The sequence below is a fragment of the Cololabis saira genome, chromosome 5, assembly GCF_033807715.1.
Source record: "Cololabis saira isolate AMF1-May2022 chromosome 5, fColSai1.1, whole genome shotgun sequence".
NCBI classification, from domain to species: Eukaryota; Metazoa; Chordata; class Actinopteri; order Beloniformes; family Belonidae; genus Cololabis; species Cololabis saira.
In genome coordinates this window covers 12,028,429-12,044,315 of record NC_084591.1, presented here as the reverse complement: position 1 = coordinate 12,044,315, position 15,887 = coordinate 12,028,429, and the positions used below count along the sequence as shown (strand labels likewise).

At 42.7% G+C, this 15,887-nt stretch overlaps 1 protein-coding gene across 1 annotated transcript in view; it reads left to right on the top strand.

Annotated features, from left to right (window-relative positions):
- The window catches only part of wnt2 (wingless-type MMTV integration site family member 2), a 33,383-nt gene that overhangs the window by 4,236 nt on the left and 13,260 nt on the right, over window positions 1–15,887 (top strand). Inside the window, exons 3-4 of the mRNA XM_061720925.1 lie at window positions 9,590–9,867; window positions 12,666–12,930. Of these exons, the coding sequence (XP_061576909.1) occupies window positions 9,590–9,867; window positions 12,666–12,930 (543 nt within the window). The remainder of the gene's footprint in view (window positions 1–9,589; window positions 9,868–12,665; window positions 12,931–15,887) is intronic.

The following is a 15,887-nucleotide window of genomic DNA, read 5'->3' as shown; positions in this document are numbered from 1 at the left end:
GAAATTAGCTGTAAAACTGTTGGAAAGCAGGAAGTACAGCAGAAAGGGGCGTGGTTAAAATCTCCAGAGATGGATGTGGCCTGACGAGATCCCGACCTGATGATGTCCCATGCGGCACCAACACGCAGCAAAACTGTCTCGCTAGAAGACATTTAGGGAAACTCACAACCAGCGGTTCAGGATCTGGGGTGCACAGACGCTCCTTCGCAGACACAAGTCAAGGATTGCACATACACTCCTTCACAGACGCTCCTTCACAGACACAAGTCCAGGATTTCACAGATGCTCCTTCACAGACGCTCCTTCACAGATGCTCCTTCACACAGAAAAAAGTCCAGGATTGCACAGACGCTCCTTCACAGACGCTACTTCACAGATGCTCCTTCACACAGAAACTAGTCCAGGATTGCACAGACGCTCCTTCACAGACGCTACTTCACAGATGCTCCTTCACACAGAAACTAGTCCAGGATTTCACAGACGCTCCTTCAAAGACGCTACTTCACAGATGCTCCTTCACACAGAAACAAGTCCAGGATTTCACAGATGCTCCTTCACAGACGCTACTTCACAGACACAAGTCCAGGATTTCACAGATGCTCCTTCACAGATGCTCCTTCACAGAAACGAGTCCAGGATTGCACAGACGCTCCTTCACAGACGCTACTTCACAGATGCTCCTTCACACAGAAACTAGTCCAGGATTTCACAGATGCTCCTTCACAGACGCTACTTCACAGATGCTCCTTCACACAGAAACTAGTCCAGGATTGCACAGACGCTCCTTCACAGACGCTACTTCACAGATGCTCCTTCACACAGAAACTAGTCCAGGATTTCACAGACGCTCCTTCAAAGACGCTACTTCACAGATGCTCCTTCACACAGAAACAAGTCCAGGATTTCACAGATGCTCCTTCACAGACGCTCCTTCACAGACACAAGTCCAGGATTTCACAGATGCTCCTTCACAGACGCTACTTCACAGACACAAGTCCAGGATTTCACAGATGCTCCTTCACAGATGCTCCTTCACAGAAACGAGTCCAGGATTGCACAGACACTCCTTCACAGACGCTACTTCTCAGATGCTCCTTCACGGACGCTCCTTCACGGACGCTCCTTCACAGACGCTCCTTCACAGAAACAAGTCCAGGATTGCACAGACGCTCCTTCACAGACACTCCTTCACAGACGCTCCTTCACAGACGCTCCTTCACAGAAACAAGTCCAGGATTGCACAGACGCTCCTTCACAGACACTCCTTCACAGACGCTCCTTCACAGACGCTCCTTCACAGACACTCCTTCACAGACGCTCCTTCACAGACGCTCCTTCACAGACACTCCTTCACAGACGCTACTTCACGGATGCTCCTTCACAGAAACGAGTCCAGGATTTCACAGACGCTCCTTCACAGACACTCCTTCACAGACGCTCCTTCACAGAAACGAGTCAACCATTGCATCACAGACAGTAATTCCTCCAGACTGGATGGTCACCATTGATCGATAACCTTCCCATCGTGTCCCAGAGTGCCTCGGGGCAGGACACTGACCCCCACTCGTAGTCCAGGGTCCCAAGCGCCAGGTCAGGAAGAGTGTTGATATAAAGGCCAAATCGGAGGGTCTGCTGACATCAAAAGAAAAAAACATGCAGACGATTTCTTCCGAGAAGCTCTTCATCCTCCTCTCCGAGGAGGGATGCTCGGGTTTTGGGAAGCTCAGTCAGCTGCTTCCACCAGTAAACAACTTTTACTTTTGTCGTCAGAAAGTCTGAAGGTAGAACGTCAACAAAAGCAGCAGAGAAAAATGTCTCAGCAGAAATTCAACAGGATCAGAGCTGCAGCTCCAGGCTGGAACCAGCGTGTCTGCATGTATTTATACTGTATTTCTGTCTAAACTGTAAATACCACCCACAGAATAGTCAGAAATTTGTGTATTATGAGTGCAATATAAACTCAAATCAAGTATCTGGAACACGACGATGTGATAATTCGACCTCTATGAGGGAAAAGTTGACAGAAGATGCTTCCAGCGGATCATCAAACGAGATTGAGCCGTACACATTATAAAGAGACCTGGACCAACCCCCTGTGACGTCACTCAGGTCCCTTTTGAATCCTCTTCTTTGTCTAACTCTCTTATCACTCAGACAATCTAAATCCAGCTATTGGCAACAATCTAGGGATGGATTAATCTAGGGACAATCAAGGATTAAACTGGAGTTTCCCAGAAATCCAAGTAAACATGCACGAGAGGACAATCAATTATTGAGTGAGGTGCGTCCGACTCTGCGACACTAGGTGTCATTCTTCCGGTTCCTTCTTTGTTGGTCTTGTTTTTATCCTACTGTGTTGATATTCTGGCTTTCGCGGTGTCGTCACTTCCAGAAGGGGGAGTCCCGGGGAGGTCAGTAGCTCGGCTAAGTGTGGGTTGATATACATGCTGGAATAACTCGGATTAGGACGCATTAATCTGGCACTAAATGCTCGATCTCAAGAGCTTCAGTTCAGTTGGAATACAGCCCGGCTAAGGTGTATACACAGCTTTTAAAACTACAACATCAGTCGGATTAAGGCGACAATTCAACTTCCTGTTAGTGCATGTAAACAAACTGATTGACACGATAGGGGAAACTAAGATACGATAAGATAAGAAATCCTTTAATAGTCCCACAGAGGGGAAATTTGCAGATTACAGCAGCAAAGGGGATAGTGCAAAAAACAAGAGGCATCAATAGAAATAGTTATCACACAGTAATAATAACGCAACTGGTAACTACTGGTACAGTTTGAGTTTATGGTGAAGCCAATGATGCCTCATGATTGAATCCAGGCCCAACATCCTCATTGCAGCATCTGAAACCTGCAGGATCTGAAACGGGGGCTAGCAGAGCTCCGCTGGGACCCGCCGCCCCTCATACCGCTTTTCCACTAAACCGGTTCCAGGGCTGGTTCTGGTTCTGGTTCTGGTTCTGGTTCTGGGCCAGTGCTGAGTCTGGAACCGGACTTCCTGTTTCCACTGACAAAGAACTGGCTCCGGGCCAGATGATCCAAGGTAGCAGCAACTCTTTGCTGGTCTAGAGGAAAGAACCGCTTACGTAAGCGGAGGGGGTGGAGTTATTAAGACCAACGGCAACAGCAAGACTGGGAGACGGAGACATTTTCAATTAAGAATGAATCTGGATGCAGCAAAGCATCATGGGAGGAGGAGGAGACAACCTGTCTTTTAGAGATGTGTCCACGGAGGAGCTACGTGGACCAAGTCCTATTAGAGCAGATACCTGGTTGTTGCTGCAACTTTCACACAAACGCAGTGACTACGTTTACATGCATCAATAACCCTTTTCTAACCGGAATATTAGCAATAACCCGGTTGCGCACGGCCATGTAAACTCCAATAACCCCTTTGAATAACCGGAATTTGCTCATATTCCGGTTTTTAAAAACCCGAAAATGACCCCTGGGTTACTCCTTTTCTATTATTTTGAATATTGGGTCATGTAAACGCCTAACGGGATATCCCCATCAAAAGGAACATGAATTTGTTTTCTGCGCATGTTCTTTTTGCAAGGAATCTTGCTCTTTTGAGTCCAGGAAGTTCTTATAAACATGGAGAAACGCAAGACCAGGAGGAGACTAATCACTTCATAAATGTAATGAAAGATCTGAACATGTTGGCATTTGTAGACGGTAGAATGTACCGGGATAGCGAGATTTACAAAAAGGTGAGCGAAAAGTTGCGCAAAGTGGTCGGTCAGTACCAGCACCAAAGCGCAAAAGAAGGCGATTTATACTGAGCTGTTCATTATCTTCCGTGCTGCTGTTATTGTTGTTGTTTTGGATTTGGATACAGGAAGAAGAAGCGGAAATGACGGGAATTGCGTAATGACGTTCTCCGTGCGTCGCTGGTTTATGGAGATATCGCAAATGATTAATTACCACGTATACAGGGATAACCCTGTTTGCTCACGCATGGAAACAGATTATTCCCAATGTTTCAGTAACCGGAATATTGACTGCATGTAAACGTAGTCAGTAACTTAACTGACACTTAGCACCCGAGCTGTGGAAAAGCAAACCAGTTCTCAGCTGGTTCCTAGTTGAACGAGTTGTGAACCAGAACCAGCACTCAAACCGCTTTAGTGGAAAGGGGGTGATCGGCTACCTGTCGTTAACTGCTCGTTTGGAAAGATCCTGAGATGATCCAAGACCAAGTTCCCCCTACTAGGAGCTATGAGGCGTCTGCTAAGATGGCGGCTTCAGGATGATTCTCTGAGCTTCAGATAAACCCGTCCACGTCAACTGCAGTGGTCTCCTGCAACGATTAAGAGCATCAAGCCGTGACATCTTTAACACAATAATAATAATTAAAGCTGCAAGCAGTGATGAACGGGCCCGTGAAATTTTCACCAATAAAGGTCAAGGACTCAAAACTAAGTCGGATGACACCACTCACGAGTCTTTATGTCAAACCATTCAAAAGTTATGGCAGAAAGTAGGAACTATCAAATATGGACCAATCAGATGATGGGGGGGGCACTCCTTTTGGTGTCTATCGTTGCCACGGTAACGCTTTTGACTGAGAAAAGTAATGCGCGTTGTCGCAGGATGGAGACGCACATTTTGATGTGTAACACACCTGGGTGTACGTTACGGTTCGGGCTGTATTAACGGCCGAAGAAATGACATAAATTGACCAAAATTACACGATTCATTCAAAATGGCCGACTTCCTGTTCGGTTTCGGCCATGACGCCAAGAGACTTTTCTTTAAGTTGCGACATGATACAGGTGTGTACCGATTTTCGTGCATGTACGTCAAACCGTGGGGCTTGAGGCACAAAGTTTTCTAGGGGGCGCTGTTGAGCCATTTTGCCACGCCCATTAATGCAAACCATTAAATATCAAATTGTTCGCCAGGCCTGGCTTGCGTGCAAAATTTGGTGACTTTTGGGGCACGTTTAGGGGGGCAAAAAGGCCCTCATTTCGTGAGAAGAACAATGAGAACGAGAACATCTCCTACAGATACAATAGGGCCTTCGCACCGTCAGTGCTTGGGCCCTAATTCTGCTGGTTTCGGGTCTCTTCTCACAGCTTGAAGAGACTGGGGGGGAATGGAGGAACCCTGGTTGGTCATCATCCACTAACATGTTCAGGAAACGTCCGTCAGGAACAGTTTCAGCACCAGATGTGTCAGAAACGGTTTCTGCTGTCGCGGCGTCGTTCCCTCGCTCCAGAGAGAAACCCGCCCTTCTCTCCCGCCTCGGCCTTTGATCTCAGCTTTCTCTCCGGTTGCCGCGCACATGGAGGGAGATGAGGGCTCCGTATCAGGGCGCTGCTGGTAAACATTAGCTTCTTTATCCATCTTGGAAATAGATGAAGCGTTTTTTTATTTCATGCCTCGCAGCCCGACATGAAAGCGTCTGGCAGGAAAACAACAAATACGGTCCCTGCAGGTTGCGGCGGCCGCCAAACGTTTGAGAGACGGTTCTGCTTGTCATGACTTCATCTCGCCGTCAGCGGGCCTGCGTCGGTGAACGGAGAGAAGCATTCCAGACTGTTTGTTTTATTCTGAAGCGAAGGTTTGATGTAGTTGGGGGGGTGGAGAGAAGCGCCAGTGAGCCCTGGTCAGTTCTGTTGGGTCTGTTTTCTTATTCAAAACTACAAAAACTTAAAGTGATATGAAAAGTAAAATGTCTTGAAGTGAATTCAACACAAAAGCTGGAGATGATTCCGCGCTGGCGTGGAGGTGAAACCAAAGAGTGATGGTAATGATGATTTATAGCAAGAATCCGACTCTTTGAGTGGCGCAAATGGGGGGGTTTATTAACAAATACCAGAAGAAACCATCAAAATGTTCAAAAACCATTTTCTTCAAAGGGAAATAAGGGATTCGCATGTTTCTCGTTGTAATAATTAATAAACGCTGATGGAACTACGTTGCTAAGAGAGTACCTTATGGAGAGAAAATTGACTGAAAACATTTGTGTGTGCGTATTACTTGATTTTGTAACTCAAATCTGTTGTAAATCATATAATCACATCTCATCTGTCTATAATCTGTTTATAATATATATTATCACTCATTCATGTCTGACCTGCACCTTATAACAACAGTATTTATTCATCTATTAATCTGTGTTTATTTCACTGCACAAGCACTTCTGGTTAGATGCTAACTGCATTCCGTTGCCCTGTACTTTAACATGTGCAATGATAATAAAGTTGAATCTAATTTAATCTAATCTAATTTGTGCGTAACTTGCTCAAAGTTACGGACAAAACAATCATTAGGAATTCAAAAAGCCTCCTACACACATCGTTAAATACGCACAAATGGTTTTGAGCCTCTTTTCCTCCATGAAGCCTCACAGATTCATCCGTACATGGTGCATTTAAGTACTGGTGGAAAGCTGGGTCATCTGAACTTTCATCTGAGTCAAGCGTTGGAAAAATAAAATTGGTATATTTTAGATAGTTTAAGAATACAAGACATCGGAGTCACTTATTTCGCTACTTATTTTAAAATCAGAAGTAAACTGAGGTAGCGGCTAGGGCTGTGCGATTAATCGATTTTAAATCTAAATCGGATTTATTAATCAAAATCGATGTTAAAAAAGGAAAATTGGAAAATCGATTTTCCTTTTTTGCAGCTGGCTGCATTACAGACAGAGCTCGTCTAGTCATCTTTGTTTGGTCAAGAAAATTGTAAATGTTGTCACTTTACTAAAGTCAAGGAGGATTTACAGTATCTTTCAATTGCACTTCATTCCCAATAGGGAAATTTGTTTGCTATTTTTCTTTAAAAATAAAGATAAAATATTTGAAACAATTTATTCCATTGTCTTTTGTAGTTTTACCAAAAAAATCGAAATCGAAATCGAAAATCGGGTTTTCAGAGAAAAAAAATTGGGATTTTATTTTTGTCCAAAATCGCCCAGCCCTAGTAGCGGCTCATTCACGATACAGCCGAGCTGTTACAACAACAGAAAAACCAGTGTTTGAAAAAGGTGATTCCATCATAAAAAGAATCCTAAGTAAAATAATAAAACCATTAAAATAAATGAGAATAATAAACCAAAATAATAACAACTATAAAAATGAAAAAAAGTAGTTCCTGCCAGCAGCGTATCAATTAGACAAAATCTGAATAGTTTACTTTCCACCGTATTCCTGTTAAGGATATAAATCACCACAAATGACTGAAGTATCAAAAGTATCGATATTTTCATTTGAGAATCCATTTTAGAGCAGACAGATCTGGTATTGGAAGTATCGATATTTCAGTATTGATCCGCACATCACTAGTATTTACATATGAAGTCAATCAAGGAAACACAGAAGTTTTAGAGAAATTTGGAGATCTTTGCTTTATGTATATGACATTTCCCTAAAAAGAGCATTAGATTAATTATGAGGCTCAAAACTTTATCACTACATTCAAACTTGACTATGACGTCCTTAGAACTGATTTGGATAGTATGTTTAGATTTATTTATTTGATCAATTTCTCATCTTCCAAAACCAGATGAGAGGACAGCTGCTAAATACCGTATTTTGTGGACAATAAGGCACAATATCAATGAGCGGGTCTATTTTCATACATAAGGAGCACCGGGTTATAAACCACATTATAAAACATATAAAGAGAAACAAAACAGTTTGGTAAGTCGAACTTTATTCACAATAACTGTGAATATCGTTCAGTTGTAACTAAAACAGAAAAATAAATTTTAAATCATTCGTCTTCCACATTAAAAAGTGGTTAGCTACTACATCAACGTTGTATTCCAACATTTGATTATAACTGGATTATGATACAGATTTCAAAATTGGGTTTACGCTAAAAACCTGACTTTGACGTCTAATTACAGTAAGGTAACGTGGACTAGATGTTGGATGATGGTTGCTCGCAGCGCTACATAATTAGTTATCTAACGATGTCTGATGGAGCAACCCGTATCCAACCAAGGACCGACTTTAATGTCTCTGAACGGTCCGACCAACAATCAAGTGGATTGACAATTGATGACAATCAAATTTATTTATTTTTTGGTAATCAAATCTTTCAAAGAAACATTTTGACAGATTCTTTACTTCAGTAAACACAACGAGATTACTACATAAGGCGCACTGCTGATGTTTGAGAACATTGAAGGATTTTAAGCCTTATAGTGCGGAAAATACGCTAGGTGTTTTATTGTCTCCGACTCAACCTGCCAAAAGGTACAAATTTCCTCCAGATCCTTAAAGAGGGGTGGGGATCGATTCAAATGTCAAGAATCGAATCGATTACGATTCTTAAGATTCAGAATCGATTATCAGGATTTGATTGTATTCGATCCGATATTGATTTGGGTTAGTGTTATTGAAAATATTTTTGAGCTGTTGCCTGAATTATATGACTGTAAAATAACTATTGACCTAATAATTTCACATCGAAATAAAAGTTCATTTAGTTCAGGAGTTTTAAAAACCAGTGCTTTGTTAACGATACTGCTACTCTTCGACTCCATGTTCATTGTTTGATAGTTTCACACCAGGCGCATGTGTGAATTAAATGATGTGACTACTGGGATTAAAGTTCAATGGGCTAAAATGTAATTATCAAAATTAAATCGATCTTTAGACATACAAATTGATTTTTAGGAATGAATGAGAATCGATTTAGAATCGGAAAATCGTTTTTTTTCAACACAGGCCTATCCTTAAACATCTGTATTTTTTCATTACAAGGATAATTAAAGCTGCAAGCAGCGATGAACGGGCCCTCGTGTGTGCAATTTTCCCCAATAAAGGTCAAGGACTCAAAACTAAGTCCGATGACACCACCCATGACTCTTTATGTGAAACCATTCAAAAGTTATGGTAGAAAGTAGGAACTATCAAATATGGACCAATCAGATGAAGGGGGGGCGCGCTTTTTGGCGTCTATCGTCGCCACGGTAACACTTTTGACTGAGAAAAGTAATGTCCATCGTCGCAGGATGGAGACGCACATTTTGATGTATAACACACCTGGGTGCACGTTACGGTTCGGGCCACATTAACAGCCTAAGAAATGGCATAAATTGGTCCAAAATGACACGATTAAGTCAAAATGGCCGATTTCCTGTTCGGTTTCGGCCATGGCACCAAGAGACTAGATGTGTACCGATTTTCGTGCATGTGCGTCAAACCGTATTGTGGGGCTTGAGGCACCAAGTTTTCTAGGGGGCGCTGTTGAGACATTTTGTCACGCCCATTAATACAAACCATTAAATATAAAATTTTTCGCCAGGCCTGGCTTGTGTGCAAAATTTGGTGACTTTTGGGGCACGTTTAGGGGGGCAAAAAGGCCCTCATAACGTTGGAAAAATAAAAATAAAAACGAGAAAAATTCCTACAGATACAATAAGGCCTTCGCACTGTCAGTGCTCGGGCCCTAATTATGAGGTTAAGCTCCGTTATTTTATTTGAACTGCAGAAGAACCTTCCTTAGATGCTGATTTGAGCGTCTCTTGTCCATCGGGTCAGTTCACCTGCAGTCGGTGATTGACACTCGGTTGCCGGTGGTGATGTCACCAGTTTCCTTGTGTCCCCTCAGGGAGCCGCGAGGTGGCGTTCGTCTACGCCATCTCCTCAGCCGGCGTGGTGCACACGCTGGCCCGCGCCTGCAGCCAGGGCGAGCTGGACTCCTGCTCCTGCGACCCCACCAAGAAGGGCTCGTCGTGGGACCAGAAGGGCTCCTTCGACTGGGGCGGCTGCAGCGACCACGTGGAGCACGCCATCCGCTTCAGCCAGGGCTTCGTGGACGCCAAGGAGCGGCAGGAGCGGGACGCCCGCGCGCTCATGAACCTGCAGAACAACCGGGCCGGCAGGAAGGTGAGCAGGTTACCAGGGAGTCGGATGTTCCAGGTCCGGTGTCCATTTCTGCTGCTTTGTCGGAAAATGCTACCGCCGCATAAACCGATGGCGTCTGTCTATTGATTTTTGTTACCCTATCAAAAAATTGCTACCTTTTGTAGAGCTACAATTTTACTGTTTTACTCCCTAGCCCACGTCCTTTCCCCCCCAAGTGGTCCTTGTCCCTTGCCAGGCCGTCATTGTAAATAAGAATGGCCACGGTTACATGATGTTTTTTAATTTGGAATTAATTATTCCGAATTAAATAATTCTGAATTAAATTATTTTCTTTCAAGTTTACATGGAAATAGTAATTCCGAATTGAGGTTTACATGGAAAACACGTTTGATCGGCTTTATCCAATTCCTCTTAGGGTCTGGGGGTTGGGAAGGTTCTGATTGGATAGGGGGACGGACAAACTTAGCTGCTACAACTTTGAAAAGCTCACAATTTTTATGTTTCCCGCCATCTGTTCTTTTAATTATATCCAGGTCCTCCAAGCTATTTATTAAATAAATGGTCTCTGCTCTTGACCACCGTTTACTGCGTGCTGCCATCTTGAAACTTTGTTTGGAAAACAAGCCCAGCGCGGAATATAAGCGTCATGGAGACAGACGGGTGAGGGAACGAGCAGAAAGAAAGACCGGAATTAATTTAAAGCGGAATGAGTGTTTACATGATCGCAGAATTATTCTATTCCGATTTAAAATAAACCAGCCACTTACTTGGAATTAAGTTTAATTCGGAATGGCCATTTTCATTCGGAATTAGGTGTTTACATGGTCATTTTTACTCATTTTAAATAAGATTTAATTTTAATTCTGAATTAAAGAGGAATTAAACTTCCCATGTAAACGCACTCCATGTGTTGTTAATGACCTGCCTGGTTAAATAAAGGCCAATGACTGAATGAATACCAAATAAAGCGATAGAATTGGGGTTTTTTTCTCTTTATCGTATAATGTTCACAAAGTGTAATGCAATTCATGTCATGGTTAGTGTATTTTGAAGGATCAAATACTCAACATCCCATATTATCCATTTTAAATCAATATTTATGGGGTAGCATCATTTGATAGTCCAGTAACATCCTATCAAATAATGCTCCCGTCACTTAATGCATTCAGGTAAGATACTAATCACCTCTGCCACTGCAGGATGAATGTCAGCATACTTACACCCCCCAATTTATCAGCTTAGTAACAGAGTTAAGCAAACACTGGAACACCTCCACCACTCCCGTTGCCAGAAAAAGGAAAGGCCCAAAATATAATAAAAGATACTTCACACCCCGGACACTCACTGTTTGAACTGCTGCCATCTGGGAAACGATACAGACTCATGAAAACGAGGACAAACAGACTCAAACACAGCTTTTATCCAACAGCAATAACCACCCTTAACAAAAACAGAAGCTAATGTGCAATAACAATAACAAAAATGATTGTATGCTGATGCAGGTTCTTGTGGGGTCCGTGTGTTGATGTGTGTGTGGAAGGGTGAATGTGTCTAGAGATATATATATATTTATTTTATTTGTTATATTTTATATTACATTTTATTGGATTCTTTTTCAGTTATTTTATTTTATATATATGATGCGCTGACTGGAGAGCACTTTTAATTTCGTTGTACATAGTTATAATGACAATAAAGATCTATCTATCTATCTAAACACTGATCTGATACTGCGCCGCAAAACAGATTTCTAGAGAGAAAAGGAGACATCCGGGCATGGGAAGCATCTAAAATGATGATACTGCGCCGCAAAATATCTAAAATTATCTCTGCTGGCTTGTGTATGTATATATATATATATATATATATATATATATATATATATATATATATATATATATATATATATACTGTATATATATGCCCGACGAGGTGTACATTTACATAAATGCATGGACGACGTGGGGCGTGAACCGGTTTGCCTCCGCGTCGTCCATATATTTATGATAATGTACACCTCGAAGGGCATTATCCCGCTTATACCACAGTCACTTACCAAAAAACATACATTTTAAATCAGTTATTCATGCTTTTATGTGTTTTTAGTTGAAATCATTAGTTTTATAACAAGCCACAGCTGAGCGGATGAACGGACTATTTAGTCTCTCGTCTGCAGCTGTTGTAACCTGGTAAATTACAAAGTTTTTTAAAAAGCCATAACTCAGTTTCCTTGGTAAAACCTGAGGGTTTGACTAATACCTGGAACAATCACTACCGTCCCATAAGGTCCTTATGCATCGGACACAGTGTTGATTCTCACGTAACTAGGACGGACCTGAGATACGACTTAGCAACGGGAGATATTCTTCTTGTTTTCATTTTTTTTTCTATCCTCTTCTGCATCCCAGTCATCAAAATTGTTAAATTGACCAAATAAATTAAAATAAATTACAAAATCACTCATGTCGCCGTCCTGCGGTAGCCGGCTCTTCTTCTCTGAATCTCCGTTGCCGTGGTTACCAGCTGGCAGTTGATCCAGCACAATGATATTAAAGATATCAGGCAATTTTACCAAGCTTGTTTTCGAGGTGTAGGTTATAAGTGATAACCTACACCTGCCAGCCAATCAGAATCAAGTATTCACACATAATCATCGTTAACTGCAGCGTGGACTGAAGAGATGCAAGAAATTACAGGCGTGGCAATCAAACTTTGAAAATCGACTGTGCTGTGAGCAGAACCACAAAGTAGCAGTTTCATATGTAGATTGACAGAACACCGTGGTCCTCGCTGACCCTCCTCCGTTACTCCCCCTGCAGGCGGTGAAGCGCTTCATGACCCTGGAGTGTAAATGCCACGGCGTCAGCGGCTCCTGCAGCGTCCGGACCTGCTGGCTGGCCATGGCCGACTTCCGCCGCACCGGCGATCACCTGCGGCGGCGCTACAACGGCGCCGTGCAGGTGGCGGTGAACCAGTACGGCACCGGCTTCACCGGAGCCCAGGCGCGCTTCAAACGGCCCAGCAAGAACGAGCTGGTGTACCTGGAGGACTCGCCGGACTACTGCGTCCGGGACCCGCAGACAGGTAAAAAACCCCGCCCTCAGGTGAAACCTGACCTCAGGTGAACCTGAACCTGAACCGCTGAACCTTTCAGAGGTTTGAAACTTTTCTAGTGGGCCTTTATTGAAGTCGCAGACAGGAAAGGGGTAGAGAGAGAGAATGGGGATGATGCAGTAAAGGTGTGCAGGCCAGGATTCAAACCTGCGACCGCTGCAGGACTGTAGCCTCAGCATATGAGCTGCTGCTTAACCCACTGCACCACCGAGTGGCCCAGGTTTGAAACTTTTCTGATCAAAAGTCACTAAAAAAACAGTTTATTAGAAGTTACTTTGATTATTTAGTGAATTAGTTAAGAGGCTGAAACCCGACCAGCAACTTCACACGTGGCTGCAAACTAATGACAGAACTGGTCTCAAGGAGTTGTCACGCCTCGCCTATATATATATATATATATATATATATATATATATATATATATATATGTATATGTATATGTATATGTATATATATATATATATATATATATATATATATATATATATATATATATATATATATATATGTATATGTATATGTATATGTATATATATATATATATATATATATATATATATATATATATATATATATATATATATATATATATATATATATACATAGTGTTGTGCTAGTTACTGAAAAATGGTAACTAGTTACCCTTACTAGTTACTTAGACCAAAAAGTATGAAAAGTAACTTTTTAGTTACTTTAAATAAAAAACATTATTTTAAATGCTCCCATTAATGCCCCTCTAGCCTTCATTTCAGCAGGTACTGTATGGATTTGCCTTGTGCATCGTGTTCTGTATTCTGATTGGCTAAACAGTCTCCCCTCTTCTTCACTTCCTGTGTCAATAACGTTGGTTGCTTAGCAACAAGCTGAGAACGGCCAATGAGCTTCAGCAGCAGCTGAAGAACGGGACACTTTTATGAATCGTTCATTACAGTCTCAAATATAATCGATGGAGGAATGTCTGTTTAAAAGAATCTTTTTGCCCAGAAGAAAGAAGAGCGACAAAACGACCCATAACTATTTTCTTCTCTCGAAAAAACAATCCTGCACCGCGGCTTTAGGAGAAAAAGACGCTACAGCGCGAGTCGGGATGCAGCGGCTCAGAAGAGCAGGAATACGTGCGAGGCGGGGCTGATCTCTGCAATTTGAAGCCTTCTAATAATAATTGTAAAAAGAATTTCACTTATCACAGGTTCTTTTTGGAACGTAACCCCTGCTAAAAACCAAGGATTGCTGTAATGACAATATCTCCACGTTGCAAAAATTGCCTTCTCTTGGCTCATGACCGTCATGTTTTTGTAAACACACACACTACGTTTCCTCCGGTCTCCGCAGGTGGGCAAAAAAAAGGAAAAAAAGGAGTAACGCACTGTTTGGTAACGGTAATTGCAGTACAGAATTTATAAAGTAATGCTGTAACGCGTTAGTCCCACCACGACCCGAGTGACTGGATTACAGGGGGCTCAGAGCAGAGCCGCTGCCTCTCCACATCAAGAGGAGCGTCCAGGAGGCTGGGGCATCGGGCCTCCTGGACGCTCCCTGGTGAGGTTTTCTGAGGGCGTGTCTTCAGTAGGAGGAGACACAGGACCAGCTGGAGAGAGTACTGGCACTTTTCCACTAGCACCTACTCAGCTCATCTCTCCTCCACTCGGTTTGGTTCTTTTCCACTAGGGGTCTAACGTGCAGATTAGATACTTTTCTGTTTCTACTCTGCCGAGGTTCTAAGCGGCTGAATCGGGCTGTGATGTCATCAGACTACAGGCCACCGATTGGTCGGGGGGTTGGAGTCAGACGTTTGAATCAGGAAGTGGGAATCAGCGCAAGAGCGACTCACGTCTTCCTCATTTTATTCCACCAGCAATGGCAGCGCAAAAGTCTGTTTGGTGATCCAACTGTGAGGTGCAGATGTTCATAAACCTGGTGCTGAGGAGAGAATTAAAAAGGGATCTAGACGGGCGATAAGGAACGACCAGATCCACCAGGAGCTCTGTCACTCGCAGTTCCCAGCTGATTTCTCGGCAGCGCCGACACAAACAAAATTTAAAAAAAAGCTTCGCCACTTGAAGTTTCTCTCCCTTTCATTTTTTAACTTGATATCAAACACAAACCACAGATCCAGCAGCACATATATCATCTCCTCCAGGTTCTACATCTTTAGTGTTGTCTTTTTCGTTTGGATCACACAATCAAATACGTCACAGCAGCTTCACTCCAACTCCGCCCATTTCTCATCTGGGTGTTTAAAAACAAACAAGGACGAGGCGTGACGAGTCGAGTCGCGCTGAGTATCCACTAGGGATGGGCGGTATGGACTAAAAAATTTATCACGATAATTTCTGGCATTTATCCCGATAACGATAAAAATGACTTTGTAACTATAAATCTATCACCACATTCAGTCTTTGGAACCCCCAAAACACTGCTCTAAAAGAATACTAAATACTACTAATAAAAACCAATTAAATTAGTTTACCTGTACTGCAAAACTGGAATGACCCTTCCTTCCTTCCTTCCTTCCTTACTTCCTTACTTCCTTACTTCCTTCCTTCCTTCCTTCCTTCCTTCCTTCCTTCCTTCCTTCCTTCCTTCCTTCCTTCCTTCCTTCCTTCCTTCCTTCCTTCCTTCCTTCCTTCCTTCCTTACTTCCTTCCTTCCTTCCTTCCTTCCTTCCTTCCTTCCTTCCTTCCTTCCTTCCTTCCTTCCTTCCTTCCTTCCTTCCTTCCTTCCTTCCTTCCTTCCTTCCTTCCTTACTTCCTTCCTTGTCTGAACAAAAACGGGAATTTATTGTTTTTAACACGAGATGACAAATTCTTACCGTGGGGATTTTTTTTGCCGGTATATCGTGAACGGTAAAATATCGCCCATTCCTAGTAGGTACTAGTTTAAAAGCGCCATAGGTCTCACCTCGCCTGGGACCCCCCACCCCCCACA